This window comes from Xiphophorus couchianus, chromosome 22, assembly GCF_001444195.1.
Source record: "Xiphophorus couchianus chromosome 22, X_couchianus-1.0, whole genome shotgun sequence".
NCBI lineage: Eukaryota > Metazoa > Chordata > Actinopteri > Cyprinodontiformes > Poeciliidae > Xiphophorus > Xiphophorus couchianus.
The window spans coordinates 2,103,241-2,128,255 of record NC_040249.1 but is presented as its reverse complement, the minus strand read 5'-3'; the positions used below and the strand labels follow the sequence as shown (position 1 = coordinate 2,128,255).

At 41.3% G+C, this 25,015-nt stretch overlaps 2 protein-coding genes across 3 annotated transcripts; one reads left to right on the top strand and one right to left on the bottom strand.

Moving 5' to 3' along the window:
- Positions 1-222: 222 nt before the first annotated feature.
- ciao2b (cytosolic iron-sulfur assembly component 2B) lies at positions 223-3,209 on the top strand. Its single transcript, XM_028007459.1, has 5 exons — positions 223-486; positions 715-794; positions 2,239-2,364; positions 2,496-2,541; positions 2,844-3,209. Exons 1-5 carry the CDS (start codon positions 360-362, stop codon positions 2,942-2,944), a joined length of 480 nt encoding a protein of 159 aa, XP_027863260.1. The 5' UTR covers positions 223-359; the 3' UTR covers positions 2,945-3,209.
- A 2,046-nt stretch (positions 3,210-5,255) lies between these two features.
- On the bottom strand, positions 5,256-24,493 carry LOC114138293 (coiled-coil domain-containing protein 85A-like). Of its 2 annotated transcripts, none has more exons than XM_028007458.1 (4): positions 24,353-24,493; positions 19,701-20,769; positions 12,275-12,332; positions 5,256-10,767 (listed from the first exon to the last, which is right to left on the bottom strand). In XM_028007458.1, exons 1-4 carry the CDS (start codon positions 24,389-24,391, stop codon positions 10,752-10,754), a joined length of 1,182 nt encoding a protein of 393 aa, XP_027863259.1. In that variant the 5' UTR covers positions 24,392-24,493; the 3' UTR covers positions 5,256-10,751. The 2 variants fall into 2 exon arrangements, with proteins under 2 accessions (XP_027863259.1, XP_027863258.1); XM_028007457.1 differs by lacking the exon at positions 24,353-24,493 and adding an exon at positions 22,600-23,809.
- Between the last annotated feature and the right edge of the window lie 522 nt (positions 24,494-25,015).

Genomic DNA, 25,015 nt, shown 5'->3' with positions numbered 1-25,015 from the left:
TAAGTAGGAATAAAAATAAATTCGATATTAGGGAATAGTTTCAGAGATCATCTATGATCTATGAGGATGTAGTTTTTAGCAGTACTTTTAGTTTTTAAAGAAGAGCGGGCATTATGGGGAGATGATAATAGGTAAACGTCTGATCCACACGCCAATCTGGAAGGTGGCGGTAATGCACCTATAAGTTGTTTGCCAACCGCCATAAAAAAAAGAAGAAGAAGAAGAAGGAGACGTTCACGTTGACTTTGTGCTTCCGTTAAACCCTGAAGTGCTCGTTCAGGTTGCTCTTTCCGGCACAACGGTTTATATATATATATATATATTTTTTCCGTTTCAAGGCGCATAAAATATACTTGAAAATGTCCGAAGGGCACCAACTGGAGAATGCGAACCCGGTGATCTTCCAGCGCTCCGGGGACAGGATGGTAACAGCGTCCGAAGAGGACGAAGACGTTCACGACCCCATCGACGACAGGGAAATATTTGATATCCTTTAAAAAAAAAAAAAAAAAAGTGATGAAAATGTCCTGCAATCCAGGTTGTATTTAATGTTATTAAACAAAATTGAGAACGTTCCTAAAGTAGATAAAATTTATAGCAAACCGTAAACCACTGTACTTGTATTTATATTATCTGATGCATAAAAGTAAAAAAAAAAAAAAACAAGCTTCAGTTATGCTGAATAAATGGTTGATGTCCTTTAACTTGTGCTACATCTGATCCGATCCATCAATGACCCGGAGCATCCGCTGTCTCTGGAGGAGCTCAACGTGGTCGAGCTGGACCGAGTTAAGGTTCGTGTTTAAATTCGTATCAACCTTCACCGCCACTAACGGGCTCTGAAAAGATTCACCCATAAGCTTCAATATATTTTATGCGACAGACCAACCATGAGTTCTGCCTAAGAGTGAGTGAAATGAAAGAAATATTATACTTGTTGTTTATTTTGCTTTTGCAATCAGAAATCTGAAAAGTGTGGAGTGCATTTGTGCTTAGAGCCCCTTTTACTCTGAAACAGTAAATGAAGCCAAAACAACCAATTACTTTCAGAAGTAATTTTGTATTTATTCTAGGGTACTTTTGCTGATTGTTTCAGCAAGATTGTTGCAAAAAGCAATTAATCAATCAGTCGCATGATAAAATAAAATGAGCTCAATTTCCATTCTGATTATTAATATTGTTTGAAGGGAACAATTGTGCAAATTGAAATTACGGAAATAAATGTGCTTAATGGAAACACGGCAACTTAAAAAAAACAAAACATGTCTTTCTACAAAAGTTTCTGCGCTAGGATGAAGAGGTTTTTCCGTTATATGGAAATAGATGTAAATCGCAAAGCTCCATTGAAAACACACAAGTCACGTCATTAACAGCCGGATGTTACTTCTGGTGAAAACGATGAAGAAGGCAACAGGAAGTGGTAGGAGGATGATGTTTTTTTGTTTTTTTTGCAGACATTGTGCAGCTGCCTCCACCAGAGCTCTCACAGAATTACGCAGTCCATAAAACGTTGTCATTCGTACATGTTGTATCCACAGCTCTTCTGTAAAGTTGCAGACTACAATTTCACCAAAACGTTTATTCGTTCCAAGTACAAGGACTGAATAAGACGCCAGCGTATTCTGTGATGAGCGTTAGCGCCAAAGCTGAATTATGAGTGTGTAACTGCTTACGTCCGTCACTGCCGTGGTTTGTAATGTCTTGTCGCGTGTCCAAATGATTTATGTACAATTTTCATTTAGTTTCTTATTTAATCACACCAAATGTAATCACAAAATTATGGTTTTTCGGCATTAGCAAAATACTGACAATGATTTACACACATGAAAACGCAGCTAATGGTTGCATAGCACACTACTGCCACACCTATTGCCTGATTCCATTAAATTTCTCACCTTCGTCGATGATGCTTCCTTACCAGTGGATGTTTGATCTCCCAAAATGTGAAGAAAGATATTTTTTTTTGCCAGTGACAAAATCTAAACAAAATGACAGACTCCTTCCTTTGCCTTCTGATTGGCCAGGAAGTAGACACACTTCTGCAAGTTGACCAGAGATCCTTAGGGTCCTTTAAATTCCAGATTGGTATTTTCTCATCAGGGTTGGTTTGATCCACAAATTATGGAGGCATGCTGGTAGAAGAATCTCCAACTTCAACAAAGTAGTTTCCTCTGCTGCTCTGAGTGAATTTACGGATACAAGATGAATTTTGGTGTTTGTGTGTGTGATTATTTTCAGGTCAATGATACGGAGAGTACTGCGAGAGTCGAGTTCACTCCCACAATCCCCCACTGCAGCATGGCGACACTCATTGGTCTGTCCATCAAGGTCAAGCTTTTGCGCTCCTTGCCGGACAGGTTCAAAGTACGTTTGCTTGGATATAGAAGATGGACATTAAATATCATCTGCTCTTATGAGTTTGTTGGTAAATAAAAATGTACTGCAGTATTCTTATAATAATTATTTTAACTAGACTTTTTTCTTTTACTCCTCAGATTGATGTTCACATCACTCCTGGAACTCATGCCTCAGAAGAAGCAGGTAGAAACATGCAAAGCACGTCAAAGGTTTGACCGTGCAGGTGCATATCAAATTGTTGAGAGAGAAAACGCAAAATCGAGATTCTTGGGAAATCACGATTTTCCAAGAATCTCTTATGTAAAATGTACATTTTACCTAGGACAAATACAAATGATTTTTAGTGCTTAAATGGGTGCCTATTGAAAGGATTGGCTTTGTTCTGTACAGTGTTTTCCCACTCAAAACTTGATAAATGCTCCTGTAGACACATTAAGCAGACTGAACAGTACAGAAATGTATATATATATTTTTTCCATCTGCAGTGAACAAACAGCTGGCGGACAAAGAGAGAGTGGCAGCAGCTTTGGAGAACTCGTCTCTGTTGGAAGTAGTCAACCAGTGCTTGTCCAACAGGACCATCTAAACATCTTGGACTGTACCATACTTTTCCATCAGATCCTGCCTGCCTGTCTGTGACGTGGAGATGGAGCTGATGTACATAAGCAACCAGAAAGGCTTACCGATTAGAAGCTTGTCTCCAAGTTGGCAAATATTTACCTCAGATGTTTCTTCAGTAACACATTTAAAGATTTACTTTCTTTTTAAACCAAAGTTTTTATGCACATCATTTGTTGTTGTCTGTATATAATGTGCATATAGAGTTAGTAAATTATATCACTCAGAAAACATGTTGTACTTCCAGCAATTATTCGTTCAATATGTCTCTGCCCCGGGCTGCACAGTGGCGCAGTGGGTAGAGCTGTTGCCTACCCACTGGTAGGCAACACTGGTGGAACCCACGGGTTCGATTCCCGGCACGGGGTCTTTCTGCATGGAGTTTGCATGTTCTCCCTGTGCATGCCTGGGTTCTCCGGGTTCTCCGGCTTCCTCCCACAGTCCAAAAACATGACTGTCAGTTTAATTGGTCTCTCTAAATTCTCCATAGGTGTGTGTGTGTGTGTGTGCATGGTTGTTTGTTCTGTCCGTCTCTGTGTTGCCCGGTGACAGGCTGGCGACCTGTCCAGGTGACCCCGCCTCTCGCCCAGAACGTTAACTGGAGATAGACACCAGCACCTCCTGACCCCACTAGGGACAATGGTGTAAGAAAATGGAATAGAATAATTATTCGTTCTGGCGCCCCCTTGTGAACATGGATGGATGGATGGATGGATGGATGGATGTCTCTGCCCCCGCCACCACAGACTGATTATTTTTTCCTGAACATTCTGTTTGACTTTTCAAGCATTAAAATCACAGTTTACTTGGAGCGTTTGAAAATCTCAGACCAACGTTCAAGGTCACTTAAATGTTTTTCTTCTCAATTCTGATGCTCGGTTTAAATTTCAGTACTATGGTCTTTACTATGATTAGGACCCTACGTGTATCAAGCAGCTCCGATATGATTGCGTGATTCACCATTTCCTTTTTCACAAGCATTCAACTAAAAGAAAGGAACGTGGCCTGTGTGTGCAGACACATTATCTGCTCATTATTGGCTGTTTTCAATGCTTAAACAGCTGTCAAATACAGAAAATACCAACTAGAATAATTATTCGTTCTGGCGCCCCCTTGTGAACATGTGTGTGGAACCATAGACCTGGGACAGAATCCTGACATTTTCCACCATTATAATGTAATGAATGTGTCCCAAAATGTGTCGTTTCTTTGAGCTTGACAATCCCTTCAGTGGAGCCTCGGTTCACGCTCTCACAAAAGCCTGTGCTTGAAACCTGGTTACACTTGGGACATTTCCTCTCCAAGCATGTCTCCAGGGATAAACATAGCTGGGCTAGACACACCCAGGAACCTGGGTAGTCCTGGGACAGACCTCTGACCTTTTCCACCTATATAATGTAAGTATAGTAGACTCTAATTTTGGAACAACTGTGATACTTCAGAATTATGGAAAATGTAAGACAAAAGTCATTAAGCACATGGGAGCGTGAAGCCTCTTACAATCAATGATTGTTCCCCAAACTCCTGTGCCCATTTTTATTGTGTAGTAAAATTATGTTAACAAGGTGCTTTTTAGGAACACTTTAGTTTGATCTTTATAAGAGTCCGTGCAGAAGAAGAGCAAAGATGATGAAGTAATAATTAGCATCTAGCAGATTTAGGTTCCAGTGGAGTGTAGCTCAAAATCAAATATGACAAACATGGCTTAAAGTCAGACATACAAGTATTAGGAAAGTCACTACACCATACAGGTTAAATATTGTTAAGTCTCTGCAAAACCTGATGGCTGCAGAAGAGGTCATGCAATCATTGAATCGGCTGTTCTGGAATAGATACGCATCTCAAAATGAAGGGCGGGAGGGTTTTAGGACTGGAATCTAGAAATGCTGGGTTAGAGTCAGCTGCTGCAACATATCACAACATATCGCATCAAGTTTGAAATGATGTGTTTTCGTTAGCTGTAGATATAAAATCATAATTAGTAGAGCAGAAGGGGTTGAAACCACGAATCTACTTGGAAAAAATCTATATGTTTTGAGTTTGGCAATAACATTCTAATTTAATTCCTGTTAATTATCTTTAGTGTGTGACTTGAATGTAAAACAGCCTGTGGACCGCTGATGAGCACCGCAGCAGAGAAATAGCTCAGGATGACCAACAGATCACACTACTCGATGTGAGCCATGTTCAGCATATTTCAGTGTCCATGAATGTGCTAATATTTTCCTAATAACACACACATCCACACCAACACACAATAGCTAGGAAATAACGAGCCATTTTCTACATAAAGATAGTTTATTAGCATGTATTATACATAGATCTCTGGATATATAATTGTGATTATATAATACCAACAAGTCAAAAATAATGGCTGTAAGTAAATATTTATATAAAAGCAGATTTACTACTATTAAACTTTAAAAACACGTCTTTCAATATATATGGTAATTCCTGCTTGTTTCACCAAAGCTACAAAAACAACATTTCACAGAGTCAGGAGGTTATACTGTGTCGCCTCAGGATTATATGTCTGTCTACGGGTCTCTGCACATACATTATTGTCAATGATTTTATATGGTGCAACAAAAACGTCGAGTCCTTCTCAAAACTACGTATCAACTTCATCAGACGAGATCAGAATTATGACTTTCAGTGTAAAATGCCTCAAAACTTTCCGCTTACAAATAAATGAAGGATTTGCCTTTTCTTCAGGAGATGGAGAACTAGGTGCTTTAGAAACTACTTCCTGCCATATAACACTCCCAAGACTTAAGGCCAATTATTCTTAGCTTTAATAACACGTAGCTGTGCTTTATCTGTCAAATAAATCCCAGGCTCAGACTTTTGAAGCGTTTCTGTGTGGAACGCTTCATCCATTCAACACGGATCCCAGTGAGGAACAAATTTTTATTGTGGTTCTGTTACAAAGTGAGATGAAGAATTTTATGGGAACAAAAGAGTATGGGAGAGACTGTTGATAAATATATTTCACAGAAGCCTGTTTACAACCTGTAAATGACAGCGTGAAGTTGATTTAATAATAGGCATGCTACATTTTGAGTTACTGTTTCGACTTATTAAAGCGGGGTCCTGTTAAGAGCTTTTGACCAGTAAACCCCTTATCTAGCAGTCTATGGGCACTGTAGGCAAAGAGATAGAGACACCTAGTCTTTATTTTGTTCAAAACTGTAAAACTCCTCCTCTGCAGCTTTTTCTGTTGCCAGATAAAGCTTCACACACTCACATGTCGACACATTTAAGAACGATGAAAAAGGGTCTCATCTCTGGTAGAAAGGATCTTTCATTTCTACCAGCAAACACTTGGCTGTAAGGTATATTTTTTTATTTATGTCATGTAAATAAATAGTGAAAAAGACTCTACACATCACTGTGAAAGGCCGACTCTGTGGCAGAGACATGGAGCTGTCAGCTGGATGTGACCATGCTATCTTCCCAGGGAACTCTCGGATGATAACAGCATATGGGAGGGAGTGAGTGTGTGAGTGTTTTTAGGGGGGAAAAAATGGCCCCCTGACTAAAAGCACTCCCATAACTAGTACATTACAACTAGATATCTTTTTACTTTATTTTAAAATAAACTTTACATCCTCAGCCATCCAGGCGGTTTAGTCTAAATGTTGGGCCCATAATGATAATATTTCTATAGGTTCTGGAGAGTTCATAAAGTAGGAACAGTTCTGTCTAGCAATATGAACTGAGAATGCCTCGGTATTTTTCAGCAGATCAATATATGTTCCAAGAAAACAGACATTTATGTAATCAGACATGAAGCCTGTTTAAATGGTTTGGCAAACTTGATCACATCAGGGCTGAGTATGGATTTCCCCCCTCCCCCCCCCCCCATGTGTTTTTATTAGCCAAATTTGATGGAAAAAGCTATTAGCTTATCTATTGCAGGTAGCATATTTACTGTTCATGACCTCTTGGTAGAACCCCACTTTGGGAAAACATCTCTCCACATGGTGGATTTCAAACCTTCAATAAAGAAATTTACGTTAGGAATCTATATGCCAAAATCTGAATTTCTTTCTTTATTTTTTTTACTCTTACAGAGTTATAAATATTTTGGCACAGTGTTCTTTTTTTGGAACCAACATGTTGAGCAAAGCTCTTGTGGCACAAAGAACTTTTGTACAATCTAGCTTCTTTGAAAGAAAGAGCTTTGCTCTTTTGTTCAATAAGCAGGAGAGTTATGAAAAAATAAATGAACCTAGAAGATAGTGTAACTCAAAAGATGAACATGTTAAATTACATGTTGAATTGAACAACATGTAATTGCTGTCCAGTTACATGTTGTGTTGCTTGCTATTTATAAAAAATGTTGCTAACGGCACATTGTCATTGACCTAGAGGTGCACAAAATGGCGCACACACACACAAGCACAGCAACACACAATATGAGAGCGGACACAAAGTTTATAATACTGCAGCACTGTTGACATAGGAGCAGATCTTGGCCGAAAAAATATATATATATATATATTTCCAAACAAATTTATAACCCTGTGGGAAGCAGCAGAGTAAGGTGCTCATAACTAACTGCTACATTTTTAGAAGTTGTACACACACCTTCCAATCTCACATCCATTTTCTGAGAACTAAAGGTAACATTTGTTATATTTTGTTATTTGGAACAGTTCTGCGTTGTTAATTTCAGACTAACTATGACTTTATCAGAAAGTCTAATTTTGTTGTTGGTAATTGGATAGTGTGATTTCGACCCTCATTTTTTATTTGCAAGAACAACTTTGTACTTATTCTTTGCTACTTGTGGTATACAAAAATACATATGGTTTGAATTTGGCATCCAGGAACTATGAAGTTAGGCTTAGGGAATAAATAAAGCATGGATGATAGCTTATATGTCTGTCTACGGGTCTCTGCACGTACATTATTGTCAGTGATTTTATATGGTCCAACAAAAATGTTGCATCCTTCTCAAAACTACGTATCAACTTCATCAGACGAGATCAGAAGTTTGTCTTTCAGTATAAAATGCCTCAAAACTTTCCGCTTATAAGCTGTGGATGATAGCTATATTAGAATTGAAAAGAGATCAGATAATGTATGTCATAAGCTGAAGGGGTATGTATTCCTTTCACACTACCATTCCCATAGTACGAAAGGTCGTTGCTTATGAGCTCCTCAGAATTAATTAAAGTTGCACTATGTAACTTTTATAAAAAATAAAAAAGATTTTTACATATCTGTAACTATCACCATTTTCTGGCAGTATAATATGAGGCAGATAATCTGTGAAAAGATTGTGCTGCTATTCCTGTCTGAAGAAATGCACCGCTCCCAGTCAAAAACAACCAATCACAGCCAGGAGGAGTGTCTTAGCACGGCCAATCATCTCACGAATGCGCTGCTAAATGTGCTAATGGCGGAGAAACAACTCTCCTATATAGGAAAACCGTTTATCCGCTGTCATCGGTGGCCATGCTAAATGTCCTTAGCATTCACAACAGGCTCTGAAGCTGTATCGTAGCGGAGAGAAAGGAGGGGAGTGAGGGAGGGATGATTGACAGCGCTAAGCTAAGATTCTCCTCCTCGCTCTGACTAGTTGTTTCTAGTTAATACTGGAAGCACTGAGAGAAGTGAGAGGAGCTTAATTTTATTTGACCGATTATTTGTCCCAAATATGTTACAAATGTGTGAGAATATCTTTTTATATATATAAAAGTTACATACTGCAGCTTTAATTCTCATGTTGCCCATAAGCCTCCACAAGTGTGAATGGAGAAAGTAATTAGTTACAGAAAAATGTTGCTGACGTCTTTCTTCTCCTCTCTAGTCTGAAGAATGTCTAAAAACAATAAAGTTTTCTTACCAGCTATCCTCATGCCTGCTCCTCTCCCAGTAGCACATGCTAACTGGTCATTCTCTAGATTTGTTTACCAAAAATGGTTTTGCTTTTATTGTAAGCAAATCTATAATTTGTCAATTTTTCTGTAAAGATGAGCAAGACTGTGGCCACAGAACATCCTTGTACGCTCTATGGCATTTAGTAACTTTAGAAAATAAGATCCTCTTAATCTCCAATCAGATTCTTAGTCCAAAGTCAGGAGCGACCAGGATGTTAAATAACCCGGGTCAGAAATAACAGCGGCTGGTCTCAGAGAGACCTTGTGGCCAACAACAGCAGCTGTCTGTGTTGAGCTGAGAGGCAGCAAGACATGTGGCAACCACAGCTGCAATTGGCATATAAGTTCCTTAAGTGAAAGTAAACTACTCAACTTTGGACTACAGTAAGGAACTTAGATCGTTCTTCAATGGTGGTTCTGGTGGTGGAAGTTAATGGGTCCAAGTGATTTTAAGACTTTGAATTCCTTCCCTATTTCAGACTAAGAGATTAGTCCCAAAATTGTAAACTTTCGAATTATATTTTGAACATTCGATTCCTTTATCATAACCTTCCATTTTATTTCTAGTTACACTATAGAATCGACGTTACAATATGTGCTGCACAAATATTATATTGAAGTCATCATCCTAGTACAGGTGTGTGCAATACTGCAATTGAAAAGGACAGCTCACATTCATTCATTGGTAGATTTGTAGGCGTCAGATGTTTCATTCATTCACGCTCTGCGTATTGATCATATATTTGGCCATACTGCCCGTAAATGACCAAACCTGAAAATGTGGGTACACTGTAATCAATAATCAATACCTTCACCAAATACTGTCAACCTGGCCAGGGCGTGCCCCGCCTCTCGTTGGACATAGCCACCTGGTCTCTGCAAGATTAGGTGTTTTATATAATGTGATGGATGGGTCTTCAAATTCACAAAAATTATTTTGGTTGTAATAAATATTTAATAAAGGCTAGGAAAATAATGAATTCTTAAAACTGATATTAACATTATTAGACAGATTGGTTTATGAACAATAAAATAGTTAACAGAATATTGCATATTAATAAGACTTTATTAAAATGCTTAAGGAGTATCGTGAGCTATAGGTTGTGTCTAAGGATCTGCTCACAAGCCACAAATGGGTTGATTGGTTACAGTAGCAAGATGGTCTTGCTGAACAATATGCTATGATTTTAAAATAAGAGCGTCGCACTAATCCACACTTGCACTTCCCCTGTCCTTACACTGCCAGGACCAACATCTCCATTGCCTATTGTTAGAGGACGAAATTATTGAAACTGCCTGATGATGACGACCAATATAACAAGAGAAAATATCCTTTGAATTAGAGTTTGTGCTTTAAAAGTAGGTTTTGTTCCAAAGCAGGAGCCATATTTAGTACCTAGGCGTTTGCAGATTTCGAATGCCAGCTGATATTACTGTTGAGGGGGTTTTTAACCTTCAGTGTTAGCGTCAGACGTTGCTTCTCGTATCGAGCGTCTTCTATGAGGACGCTGTCTTTCAAAGGAGGTAGAACCATATTGTTGGCAACAAGGATTCTGAGCAGCTTTAGTCATTTCGTTCTGTTTCTTTTGGCAAAGGAGGGATAAGTCCTCACCTATCCAACACGACGAACATCTAGTGTTACCTAGTAGAGATGCATAGTAGCATTAGCAGCAACAGGAGAAAGGGCAGAATGTGTGTTTCCAGAGTTTCGCCTCTCAGTGCCCGTGTTTCGTTCTTCAGCGTCTTTGTTTTACGCCGATTCATTTTCAACCATTTATCCACCCGGTTAAACATTGGTCCATCCCCCCGCTCCTCTCTCTCTGTCTCTGCGGTGTGTGTGGGTGTGTTGTCAGAGCAGCATCAGATCAACCAGGCGTGTCCTGGTCAGGAGGCGTCAAAGCTGAAAGACAAGAAGGTAACGAACAACTGTTATCAACGTATTTGTGGACTCACCAGAAAGCAGGGATGTGTCTTTCTAGCATGCTGATATATTCTCCCCATCAGATCTACTGCACATTAAATATTCATTTCTTCCTTTTTCCACTGCCAACTAAAGAAACTACAAACTTGTGACCCCAACTGGCCTGAGTGAACAGACCTACATTATTTTAAAGTTTAAATAATTTTTTCTCAAACCATAGAACTCAATTGAAACACAGTTTTAGTACAATGTTAGATGTCTTACTGGCTCAAATTGTACATGGGGATTTGGCTCCATCATAAGGCTACTACACTAGGGTAGGAAAATGATTCTCACCTGTTCAAAAATGTCATTTCTTTTATTTGTAGATAGAGTCAGACAAGATTTAACTATACTGACAATAAAGCATGTCAAAAGTTGTTCAACTTATGACAAGAATCATTTTAATAATGTCTTTTAATCCTAAAGAACTAAGAAATTTACTCATATTGCTACTCAAAGGAATAGAAAGGAGTGGATGGCCTTTGATTTGGAGAATAGCGCCACACTTTGTTTCCCGTATTGGGAAAAAGAAGACTTCCTGGTTGAGTTCTTCCTTTTTCTCGTTTCAGCTGAAGAAACTGCAAAGCTGCACCCCCCGACTGACCTGGAGGCGCAGGACTGAATTATTTTAAGATATCTTTTTTTAAAAAAAAAAAAGACTTAATTGTGAAGGTGTGGCAATGAGTCACAATCAAGATGAAACCATTTAAAGTTGATATAAATCAGATTCAACACAGAGAAGTCAAATTAGGCACAATTTGAGTGGCCAAGATAGAATCCCTACACAATCGCGTTGTAATAATCCTCATGGGAAGGGACCAGATGTGGACAAAGCATCTGGTCTTACAAAGCAGTAAGGGAAGGACGAAGGTGGTTAATATTTCATAGGTGGAAGTAGACAGACCTGGTGATGTTATTAATGTAGGGTATAGTGTGATATTAAGGATGATACCCAACCTGGGTCGAGGATGAGAAGGAGGAATTATCAAGAGTGAAAGAAAAACTATCAGTATTGGTTAGGGGGGGATTTGGTACCAATGAGGAGAACCTCAGTGCTGTGGCCTCCCTGTATTCCTTCAGACCTGCTGACTGGATCCCAGTGATGAAGCTTTGATGGAAACATTGGAGACCCTAGCACTGGCCGGAACTGTTCCAAATCCTCCTCGCCATCCGTACCACGGTGAGGATTGCTGAGAGAACCACATGGCTCCTCGTGAGCCAGTGCAGACTGTTCTCTGGGACGCCACCTGATAATAGTGGCGTCCCAATCCTGCATCCACTATTTGAATCTCTTATTAGGGCAGAATACTCCCTTGAGGTCTCAGTCCATTAGATAAAGGGAAAGTCTACTCTTTATCAAACCATGAGCCGGACGGTGTAAGCAGTTTTATATAACTTCTATTGCATGGTATTTCTTCAGTGTTTCAGTGTGGAGAAGGCTTACCTGTCCCAAAGCTTTACAGTCCGACAGGAACTGGTGCAGCAGCCAGCAGATATCAGTGCTGTAAAAATCATCACAAGCAACAATTAGATTGTGTCCTGGCTCTGATATAAGTATTTAAAGGCAGTAAATAATGTAGTCTGACAAGTAAGAAGGTTCTCTGGATGAACCTGTGTTACTCCACCACTAAATCCATCTGTCATTCACTCAGTCTGCTCTTATTCATTTGGTGACCTGCTTACGCCTCTGGTTGTGTCCCAAAGGTCTGGCCTGTCAGAGAGACACACTCTACTGTCTCTCTCTCTTATGCTGGGCAGGACTTCTGTTTTGCTTCAGTGCACCTTACTGTGTCTGTGAAGCTCATTGATAGATAGAGAAACAGGCATGACTTAGGAAGAGGACGCTTAGACGACGTTCGGTGAATGCTGTCTGAAAGTCGAATATCAAAAGTTGGGACTTGATGTCCAGAAAACATCTGAATGTTCATTCTGAACATTCGCTCACTATGGAAAAAATTGTTTTACTTAATCACTTAACATCTTTTCTACAAATATTCTGCAATCTCTAGGAATTCCACTCGTTCTTGTTATTTTAACACAAAAGGCAGGTACTATCACCAATAACATCTTACAGGTAAACCACAGTAGACAGTATGCACCCATAAAAGGACTGAATGGTAAATTCATACAGCACTCTTCTAGTTTTATCCACCACTCAAAGAGCTTTACACTAGACTCACCCAGTCTTGCAGCTGTTAGGAATTATTGCAGGATATGCGAATCACATCACTGCATGCAGGCCAGATAAAAGTGTTCAGCAGATCTCATCAAACAGCACCAACACAAAGAAGAAATGGTTCATGTCTTTAAATAGGGATGAAGCACCCAGTCCACCATCAAAGGACACATTCACACTAGTAAGAGGTCGATGAGTCCAATTCTTATTCTTCACAAACACACCCCTTCATACACAGTGCATACACAGTACGGCATTAATTTGAATACATAACAGAGGAACATGCTTGGGGCTGACACCTGGACACTATTGTTTCCCATCTGTTCGTTTTTACCAAGATATTCTCATTAGGAGCGTCTGCATGCGTGTATGACTGGAGTGTGTGGACGTGTGTGAGGTGGTCACCACAGGTCTGGGGTTGGCATAATTGAAGATAAAAAGGGACTTCAAAGCTGACAGGAGACAAAATGGCAGGGAAGCAGCTGCTGGCCTAGTTAGCATGTCTGTCTTTAATACAGGACCTCCAATCATAAATTACACAGAAATAGAAACACACACGCGCCACGCCACGCGCACACAGTCACTCATATTACATAAGATACAACATTATAATTTTTAGGCCTATTATAAGCACTAGATGAGCCGGTTGACTTTCTTATTGAACTGTGTATTATTTTTGATCGCTTAAAAAAAAAGACTGGCGAGAAGAAGTAACTATTTTATGTACAGTTTATAGAATCACTGAAAAAAAACAGAAAGTGTGTGACTGCTAATAAAATCTCACGTACCATGACTCAACAGTTTGTCGATCCACTTTTAGCAGCGTTTTCCTGATTGAGCTGTACATGCGCGCATTTCTGACCAGGTTCTTGGAGCACCTGCTAAAGCATCTCAGTCATGTTTAGGTCTAGATTTATTTTATAGCTTTTGTGTCCATGCAAGAGACTGAATATTTGTCGCCTTTGTCACACGTGGAAACAATATGCATATGCCACGGTGCACTCTGCCACCCATTTGCTGAGACCAGAAATGTATTTTCCGTTTCGTCCATAAACTACACTTGCGCTAAGCCTCAGCTACAGAACTGGAGCGCAGCCATCTATGTTCCATTTATATGCATGTGTCTGTGCCTCACCTGTATGCATACACCCACTGCTGCCGTTTGAGCCAAACTAACCACGCAAATGACTCTGATCGCTCAGCTGGACGAGGACAATCAGCTGACGCCTCATCACACAAGTCCAATAGGAAATGAATGGAGAGGAACATGTCTAAATTAACACTGAAAACAAATTGCATTCCTTTAAATCATTAAACAACTCATTTAACTACCCTTTGGGATCAAAAACGTATTTTTGGTTTTGAAATAATCTAAGCGTACTGTGGAACACTGTTTGTGTCTTGTGGAGCCGTGGAGTGGAGCATCATTCATTGTTCTGTTAGTCCAGAACTGACCTCGGTCTCTGACTTCCTTTGTTGATTATTATGCGCAGTGGTTTCCAAGCAGCATAAAAACACATCTATCACAGCGCTTCATTCATGTCTTCTCTCCATGCAACAGACTATTGTGCCTGCAAGCCTCTAAAACAAGAGTGCATTGGCCGCTGCAGAACAACCGTAGGCAGTTAGTGAGATGGGTGGGGGCTGGAGAAAGATCTAGGTGGAGGTTGGGGTAGTTTAGCACCACCTCTATTTTGATCTGACCTATGTGTTGGAGGCCAGTAGTCTTGTCCTTCCTCATCTCGAGGTCAATTGTTTAGTAAAAACATGAACTGTTATAAGCAGAAGAAGGATGGAAAGTTACTTGTTTCCCAATGAAATATTTAGCACACCGACTGCAGTGGAGACAGGCCTTCAAAGTTAAAGACCCTCCATTTGTAAAGGTACTGGTCTGTGATGGAGGCTCCCCGATTAAGATTTACACCAGCTGCATGCAAGGCGGCACCAAGAGGAGGGGAGCTGCTCTCAAGATGGGGCTGCTAAGAAAGAGAGCCATGTGATGTTGGAAAAAAGAAATGAAAGTAGGAAGGATGACAGGTGGAGGAGATAGATGAAGATCAGAAATAGATCGAATAGAAAACCATTAACACCTATAGATTAAATGCAAGATATGTTGGACAATGATTGATTTTGTGAATACAATGATTCACATCTATGGTTTCACTTTTTGCTGATAGAAACTATTCCATAAAATATTTCTGCAGCTTTTTTATTTTTTTTTATTTTACTTGTCCTGTCTGTCAGAATTGTTGTCTTGGTGTCAAGTTGAGGCCCAACACATTTACTTCCACAAGCAGAGCTGGAGAAGCCATTTATCTTATTTTCCTGTGTTTAACCGTGTATTTCATTTTGTGTACCAAGTATGTTGGAAGGGGATGTAAAGGTAAAGGTAATTTTATTGATGTAGCACATTTTCAGCAACAAGGCAATACAAAGTGCTTTACAGCAGTGGTCCCCAACCCGACAAATGGTTTTCTGCTGCTCTTAGTTTAGAGTTATGGTGGATTTATTTGGTTCTAAATGGAAATGACAATGTAAAAAGACATTGGGAAGGAAATAAATGAGTACGATTATAAGTCAAAATGAATATTTGCATAGTTCATTTTCATTTTGGCTTTTTTGATGGCTTGTCCCCCCACAGGGAAAACCTATCTTCAACACTACCAGTCCAAAAGTAACTTCACTGCATTTTTAATAAACTACTTTATTGCTCACATAGCTGTGGCCTACCTGTTATGAACCACTCCTTGCTTAGATGGCAAGGCCCGGTAATTTTGCCTTTCTTCACCAAGAAATCGCCCAGCACTTCTTGTCAAGAGCCTTTGTAATAAAGCAGATCAACAACTCCCGTCCCCTGCTCCGCAGAAAGGACTGCACGTTCCGAACTGCAATCTTCCTCTGAACGCTTCACATTGTGCTGCAAGGACTCTTAATATGAACAGCCGATGCTCAGACACACACGTACAGCACTCATTCCCAATCTATGGCCGTGGTGATGGTGCCCTGAGACTGAGGGAGATGTGCCAGCATCGTTGGGAATTTACTTAGCAGCACGGCACAGCTGATGTAATTCTCAAGGGTCTATAGGTTATAAACCGATATCTGTCTGGCTCTGTGCTACACGCTGCTCCAAACAGATTACTGTGAAACAAGAGGTGACAGCAGTGAGAGAGGGAGATGGGGAAAAGACAGAATTAAATGTAAATGTGAAGCGTGCCAGAGCAACCGCGAGCTGTCTGGAAGCTGACTGAAGCCCAGCTGATTTTATTCTGAAGATGCACACGACTAACAGACTCATGCTGTGCCTTTAGACAGAACATCCAAAGGCACATTGTGCTCCTGTGTCTGCTCTAACTGTTCCTCCCTCGATGCAATATTCTAAGAACTCCTTCTGAGTGGAAGGACATTTCTAGAAGCTTAAGTACCCAGTCGTCAACAAACTTACAATAACGATGCACCCAACAGAAACTAAAATTCAAAAGTACCTGTTTGGTCCTGAAGGGAAAATGAATGTTGCTGTAACTTGTATTCAATTCAAAATTCATGAATTGAATTTTGAATTGAGTTGTTTTAAGTATAGAGAAAATCTTAAAATGGGTTGTATTTATATTCTTCCACCTCTTCTCCCATGACGGAAGTGGGATTTGATCTAACACTTTTTCTCCTGAAATCTACATGAGATTATTCTTTCTTTCAATACCATGCCACAAAGCGGTCCACCGACTCTCTGTGCTCAGATTCTTGTCCATCTTTGATACACCTGACAATTGCCGAATCATCTGAGTATTTCTGTGGATGATGGGAGTCTGGCTCCTATCATCAGACTCCTATCTGGACGTTTGAACTGTACAGAGAGAAAAGGAATGGTGAGAGTACAGTGCCCTGCAGTGCTCCGGTGTTGCTAACCATCTTGTTGTTAGACACACAGTCCTTCCCTTTAGTCTCACAAACTGTGGTCTGTTTGTGACGTAGTCATAGATCCAGACGCACGAAACGCAAAGTGTAGAGCAAAATGTCAAGCGTCTGGGTTCAAAGGGCATTGAACTTGCAGCGTCGGACGCATTTTTGACTCACGTAATGCGTTTGGTGTGAACGCACCGTCAGGGCAGCAGATCTATAGTCATTGTTGACTGAAGGGTGAGTTTTCTGCGGTATCTTTTAGTGACTACTTTCAGTTTTCTTCTTTGTTATTTTCTTTTTATAGCTTTGAACTTTTAGTACCGATCCTGACCAAATCAACCCTCTCTTTTAGAATAAAATGAGAAATTTAATAACGTTAAATGGTGAAAGGCCTGCATTTATATGGTGATCCAACACGTCAGAGAAAGCCAAAGTGCTTCACACTTCAATCAGTCATTCAGCCTTTCGTCCACCGATGGTGGTAAGCAACATCGAAGCCACAGCTGCTCTGAGGCAGACCACCTAGCCCTCTGACCACCACCAGCAGGCAAAGCAGGTGAAATGTCTTGTCCAAGGACAGGAAGGCTTTCAGCCTGAATGAACCGGAGAGTTGTCTCAAAGGTCAACAAATATCGTTAGCTTTAAACACTTTTAAGAAACTGACCAACTCTGAAGATACTTAACTTTAACTTCCTGGATTTGTTCCACTTAGTAACAACAGAAACACAAAAGATTGTGATTGTCAGGGCAAACTGGTAGCTCCAACTTACTACATAGTGAGTTTACTGATTGCCATGAGATTTTTTTTTATGTATTTGGTCAGTCAGACATAACATGTCTGATTCCAGTCAAAAACTCGTTCCAGAATGCATCTTTACTTGCAACTACAACAGAAAACATGACAACAGATTAGTATTCACTCAGGTTATTATATAAACAGACTGATATTGATGTCATAAGATGATCGATATCATTTCCACATATTTTAGTATATTGTTTTAGATGTTTGGCTCAATCGACTGAAGTTAATAAGGCTATCGGTTCAAACGAGCGGGACGATCTAAATGCACCAAACTACCGTGTTTTGCTCCCATTCTTTCACAATAAACTGCCATCAACTGCTGGCCTGTCAGACCAAATCATAATCAACATTATCTGTGCTTCAAAATAATAAAAAAAGGACTCCTCAGAAGGCCGATATGTTTCTTGTTCTGTTTTTTTTGCACAGTCCAGAACGTATAAGATAACAGGGCACAAGGGCAATAATGTGCATGTGTAAGCAGCTCCTGGCTGCTGCTGCTGTTTCTCTCTGCTCCTGACTGAGCAGAGACAAAGCTGAGAAAAGTATTCCTGTAGGAGTGCAACTTGATCATCAGCATATACGTGTATAAACCCGTACACACACACACACACACACATATATATATATGATAAGTATGTTAACATATTAAGATTCCTGCAATACATGTATCTGTATTGAACTGTTCAATAAAATGCTCTCTGTTCGATACACACTATGTATCGAACAATTCGTCTACTCCACCTAGGCTTCATTATCGAGCCCAGATCCACTGAGTGCCTCCCATGTGCATTCAAGCTAGTCAGACAAGCTATGTGAAACTAGCTCATTACAACATGGCTACTGCCTCCATTATGTCTGAAACAGAAGCTCCTCCACCATCATTCAGATCTGGCGTTTTAGAACTGCTTTGGTTTCCATGTTAACTATGGCCCTGATGGCGAGCGCATCATGGACCAAAGCACAGCGGTATGTCGAAAGTGTCACTCGATGTTTACCTACGTTGGTGGGACCACGACCAAAATGACCGTACGTCCACGCCGACATCACCCCGGTGCAAAGACAAGAGGGATCAGATAAAAACAACAGCAAGCTGGCAAACTTTACCCGAGTCATTCAGACAGCCATTAGCACACGATATAACTTGTATCTACAAGTTGCAAGAAAAAATGTGTCAAAGAAGACTTGAGTTTGGTATTAGGTTCTAAAAGGCAATTGAAATTTTAAAAATGTGGGCAGTAATCAAGGGAAGTATATTTCATTTTTTTGAAAAATACTGGAGACGTCGAGAGAATTTGAGGAAAGGAAACGATGAGTGGTAAAATCCAAGATTTGGCAGCAGTACAACATTGATGCAAGCTGGCGCTAAAAAACTGAAGGGGGGAAAAAGATGAAGAAAGTGTGAATGCATTCAGCGACCAAACTTTTCTGGAAGTGGCACATCGGCGTGGTAAAACATGGTCCCGAGTGGCTAATGAGCCAAAAACAATGGCTTCTTGAAGGGCGGCTATTGCTACCGTCTTTAGCATGACGGCTTAAGGTAACTGAAGAAATGTGAACCCGATCTCGATTAAAAATAATCACAACACCCACACCGAACATGGTGCTATCTGCTATGACATCAGACAGATAAGAATGATGTCACCATTTCCTATTATCAAGCAGATAATTATGGGACAGATAATCATTGTGAACCCCTAGTTTTGTGATTTCTCATCCGTTCCAAAGTCTTCTGTTTTATACATAGTTTCGTTTTACTTATCTTGTAATTCAGAATTAATGACCATCATGGCAGAAAAGACAAAAAATGTATTCTCATATCTTCCTTTACATCTGGATCAAACAAAATTAGTATTTGCAGGTCGAAGCTTTGCAAAAACGGAGAAAACTATTTAAAATTCTGATTATTGCATCTCTTCTAATGATAAATATAGCAATCTGGGCTAATAATTTAGCAGTAATAGTAATATTTGAATTAAGAATGAATGTGCCTACCATTGTACAGACTCTGATGATGGGGGCTCATCTCTTCTCCAACAGCCCTCCTCTGAGCCCTGTCCCTGCCCGGGGAGCCGCCGCTGTGCCTTCCCTTGCTGTTCTCCCCTCCAGGGCTGTGATGGTAATTATGGTGGTGCCGCATAGACTCTGGACTCCCAACAATCACCCGGCCTTTCCTCAGGTACTCCAGGGTCCCTGATGTGGGCTGCTTAGTTTCAGGGCCTTTGCAGCCAGCCCCCAGATTGTCTCCCTGGAACCTCCTCTGACTCAGCTCCGGGCTGGACTTAGCCGACCCCTTCCAGCAGGCTGGTGATGCGTGTCCTGACATCAGAAATGGTTTTTGAGCTAGTAGCTCAGAGGTGGAGGGTTTGGAGTTGGAGTCACAAGGTAGCCTGGTGGGGGATTTGCTGTTTTTCTCAGGCCAAGGTCCTCCAAGCCCATAGGGTGCTAGGCTTAAAAGGGACCCGCCACGGGGGCGGCAAGACTGAGGGAAGGTTTGGTACTCAGGGGTTGAGCTGTTTCTCCTATTTGAAGATTCACACATATCTCTATGTTTCTCCAAGGAGTACCTTGGCCCTGATCCTGGGCTCGCACTGGAGCTCAGGGCAGGTGACTTGTGGTGGGGTTTATCGGGTTTATCGGGGCTATCCGTGCTTCCTGCGCTGGAGGTACTACTCCCATCGCCGACGTCCCGCAGCAAGCCAGGTGTAGGCCCGCCCCCTCCGAGCTGAGACAGGCTGTTCTGGCTGTCTATTGAGCTCCTGCAGCCGGGGTCTCCCTGGGTGTGGGCCCCTCCTTCAGCTGTGGCAGCGGCTCGCTCCTCCTCCAGCATAAAGCACACCTCCTTCAGCTCCAGATTCTCCTGGACAACCTCCATCTGCCGCTGCTCCAGCTCCTTTAACTTCTGCAGGTAGACGGCCACCTCCTTCCTCATCAGCCCCGCGCTGAAGCGGCCCAGGCGCTGCCACTCCCGCGACACCCGCTTCCCCTTCTGCCGGTCGTCATCCAGGAAGCAGCACAGGTCCCGCAGCTCCTGGTTGTCCTCCTGCAGTTTCTGGTTCACGTCCTGGTTTACATAAATCCAGCATACACACACACAAATAGAGAGCAGATAAGCAGGGAATGACGTGCACATTTCTGTTGTGACTGATCATTTGCTGACAGACAAGCCTCTCCGCTTAATATTTTTAGCTACTTTCTCAAACCCAAATGACAATTTTTTTTTTATACCTTTTGAGCTGTTTGGATAAAATGATCAAGGACAAATGTCGGTTTTTTGCTGTTAAAGTGAAACTGAAGCTGCGGCTAATATCTGATCCAACTATTAAATATCTGCGTTGACGATTTTCAAGACAAGTCCGGATGGAGAATCAATAGCAAAACATCAGAAAGAAAGCAGCCAAAAGCAGACGTTTTGCCTCTTTGTCTTGACATAGCCACTGGCCTATTCCAACTCCAGTTCCAATGAAGTTGGAACACGGTGTAAAACATAAATTAAAATGCAATACAATGATTTGCAAATTCTTTTCAACTTACATTTAATTGAATTCACTACAACGACAAGATATTTGATGTTCAAATGGATCAACTTTATTGTGTTTTTGCAAATCTTCACTCATTTGGATCGACCTGTTGTCGTGTTAGTTTTGTATAAACAAGGTTTCCCCCATAAGCCCGGATGTTGGGTGCTGGGCAGTCGTTCATCCAGCGGCCCGTCGTGTTTTTGAGTTAAAAAGTGTTTAAAGTTGACAGGAAATTTAAAAATATCACTTGATAATTATGTGTTATTGAAAGATTGGGAGATTAACACCTGAACACCAACTATAAAGTCTTAAAAAATGCAGACATAAAAAAACTAGAATAAAATAAGCAATGATTAGCCTGGTGGGAGCACAAGTAAAGCCTGGTGGCCCGCCAGGCTTATAATACATTGGGGGAAAACCCTGATTCACACGTCACAATACTAAACTCCATCGTTCCTTTATGAGTTTAAAGTCTATTTGGTCAAATGACAGGTATGATTGTGACATGAGTGGGTTAAACACAGGTGGCAGATGGATCACCTCTAGAAGGAAAACAGGAAGTTACTGGCAGCAGTGGCTCAGCCGATGCCCCTTCCAGGAAGTTTTGACCGATCGATACGACCCAATATATCTGAGATTTTATGTTACAGATTTACACAAAATAGTGCATATTTGCGAAGTGGGCCGTAAGTGATAAGTTTACATTTAATTTTTTTTTAAGTACCGTATAGAGAAAATCTTAAAATGTGTCGTCCACCTACACTTAGAACCAGCTCTGGCTACAGATCCGGAAATATTGGTGGGGACATGTCCACACCAGTCCTTCGGGAAGTTACGCCTATGCTTTGATCCAAACCGGCTGGGTGTCCTGCTGGAAGGTGAACCTCCACCCTCGTCTCCAACCTTCCACAGCCTCTAACTGTAACAGGTCGTCATCTTCCGTTATTGTTCGGCGTTGAGCTCCATCTACCTTCCAGTCAACTCTGACCAACATCTCTCTGCTTCTGAAGTTTGCTTACACTGGCTTTCATTCAAATGGGGCTGAAACAAAATGTACGCCAACTCTTATTATTGCATTAGTAGAAGTATTTTAAAAAATCACGAAGTGCTACTTTCAGCCTGTCATATAAAATCGAGTTCAATTTGTGGGTGGAACTTGGATGGGGGAGGAATGTGGCAAAAGTTGAAGTGGTGTGAATACTCCTGCAGGATACATTTGCAGCGTTTCATTTTGACATTCCACTCAAATGTGCACCCCGGCAGCATGCTCGCTCGCTCCTCCTGTAACTAAACGAGGTGAAATCCTCAGGGGGGGGGGGGCCTGCTGCTGCTGCTCCGCTGCTCCCGGGGCCCCCCTCCCCACTCCTCCTCACCTTCAGACTCCGGATCTCCGTGAGGTGCTGCTGGAGCCTCCGGTTCACCTCACGCATCAGATTGCCGTGCTCCACGATGACGGCCCTCTTCTCCGTCTCCGTCTGGCGCAGCCGCCGCACCAACTCCTGTTTGCTCCACTTCAGCAGCTCCTCGTCGGGGATTTTGGCGACGTCCTCCGCCGGACGCTCCGCGCTCTTGGACAGAGGCTGATGATGCTGCTGCTGCTGCTGCTGCTGCAGGCGCTGCAACGCGCCCTTCTCCATCATTCCGGTCGGTGACGGGGAAAGTGCTGCGTGTGGTGAATCCGAGCGAACCCGAGCTCAGATCACAACTCGGATCCTTTTGCACGGTCCTCCTTTTTGCCGTATTATGTCCGCGAAATCGCATCCCGCTCGTTTCGACCCACGCCCATGTTGCAGCTCCAGCTCCAGCACCCGGCCCGCTGTATTCATGCTGTTAGAGCATCATCCTGCAATCCGGCTGAAACTCCGAACAGAGTCTGGAACCGGCTTTACAGGGCGGGTTCCCCTCCAGGTGCATGCCGGCCCTTTTGCGCACTGCCGTTGCTCAGTGCGCACTACAGCTGTCCAGCAATTGAGGAGGAGGAGGAAGAGGAGGAGGAGGAGGTGGAGGAAGTCGGGGCTGCAAGGAGAGCAGGCTGCAGGTTCATATCCAGAGAGCCAGGATGAGAAGGTGTGTTCGTGATGACAATAACCCGCTTCTGTCCCCGGATGCTGCTTCCGTCCCGCCCTCTATGCTAATACCGCTTGGTCTTTTGGCGCCATCTAGTGGACACCAACATTCAAAAGTGCTGGGCTTGAACTACACAGCATGTAGCTCACAGTCATTGTTTTTTTGTTTTGTTTTGTTTTTGCTTAAAAATATACATAATGATGTCATGGGACAATTATTAGTTATTGTCCAAGTTATTATTAATTATTGGCACTGTTTTTTCTGTTCATTCTTTTTTTTGTTTTGTTTTTGGTGCAAAAAATCAAACCCTTCTTTGGTTTACAAAAGATAATAAATGTCCAGCATATCACCAGATTGTCTTTCTCCAAGATCATTTCAAACTCACACACAGCTGTGTGGGACTTCCTATTTGTGATGAAAAAGCCTCTGATTTGCTCTTCTTTTTATTCATTTACCACAAAGTGTGTGTGCAATAAACATTCCAAACATTACGAACTGACAATAAAAATAAAACAAACAAACAAACAAGCGAGGGAGTGTTCATTCTTAAAAGTTGAACCACAGCAGTCAGCCCTGAACCGAGACTTACCAGCCGTGTGACGACATTTTGCTTCTGCCTTAAAGTATTGGATGTTCCATTATATATATATATATATATATATATAATGGAACATATATAAGGAACATATATAATGTTCCATTATATATATATATATATATATACATATATATATATATATAATGGAACATCCATTTTCTAACACCTTTGTCCCTAGTGAGGTTTTGACCAAACCACACTTTAAAATTCCAGAACTATCATTTTAATCTCTTAATCTGTAGCTTTATAAGAAGTCAAAATGAAATAAGTTGAAATTGAAAACTTCTCAAAAGTGTGGCGTGCCGTTGTATTCAGCCTCAGAACATCTCCTAATCGCTCAAATCATCTTTTGAAAGTCTGCAGTTCTCTGATTATTACTTTGAATAGGCCTCTTGTACACCTGAACATGCCTTGATCTAACTGGACAACTTATTAACTATCTTCTCAAAAGATTCTCCCACCTGAGCTGTGCATCTCAGCAGCTCCTCCAGCGTTACCATGGGCCTCTTCACTTCATCTCTGATTAATGCTCTTCGTGCCTTACTCCCACTCCTCACTCGAAGACTTTTCTGTCGCTGCTCGCCTGGATTGGCAGAAATAATTAAGTCGTCTCCTGGTAAAATGATTTAGGCTGATCAAATCGAAACATTTTCTCCATTCAGAGTGATTTCCTGGACTTCTATAAGCTTTTTAAATGTAATTTTTTTTTTTTTTAAATCCTTATTTATACACGCTTCATTTTACAAACCATTTTAATAAATCTTTAGTTCAGCACCAATGCCCTACAAATGTCTCCTCATGGCACTTTACAAACAAAACATTCAATGTAACAATACAGGTAGATTACTTTACTCTGACCTGGAATGTTGGGTCAAACCTTTATTTTCCCCCACAGTCCTCTACTTGATGATAAACTTGATAAACACGATGCTTTAACAGAACTTACAACGACACCTTCTTCCCAGCAGGAAGTGCAAAACAGACCTTGGTGACTCACCGACGACAAAATCTGCAGAATGCGACGCAGCCGGTTTGGAGCCCGATCCAAGACATGAACCTGAAGTCACCGCAAACAAACGCAAGCTGATAACCACAGAGAAAAACCAGAGAGCTGTGCAGCCAAC

Coding starts and splice junctions, on each gene's coding strand:
- ciao2b (XM_028007459.1), top strand. CDS start 360: ATGTCCGAAGGGCACCAACTGGAGAATGCGAACCCGGTGATCTTCCAG. Junction 795..2,238: donor TCGAGCTGGACCGAGTTAAG/GTTCGTGTTTAA, acceptor GATTATTTTCAG/GTCAATGATACGGAGAGTAC. Junction 2,365..2,495: donor CCTTGCCGGACAGGTTCAAA/GTACGTTTGCTT, acceptor TTTACTCCTCAG/ATTGATGTTCACATCACTCC.
- LOC114138293 (XM_028007457.1), bottom strand. CDS start 22,866: ATGATGGAGAAGGGCGCGTTGCAGCGCCTGCAGCAGCAGCAGCAGCAG. Junction 20,770..22,599: donor CGGAGATCCGGAGTCTGAAG/GTGAGGAGGAGT, acceptor TATGTAAACCAG/GACGTGAACCAGAAACTGCA. Junction 12,333..19,700: donor TCATCAGAGTCTGTACAATG/GTAGGCACATTC, acceptor TGATTTTTACAG/CACTGATATCTGCTGGCTGC.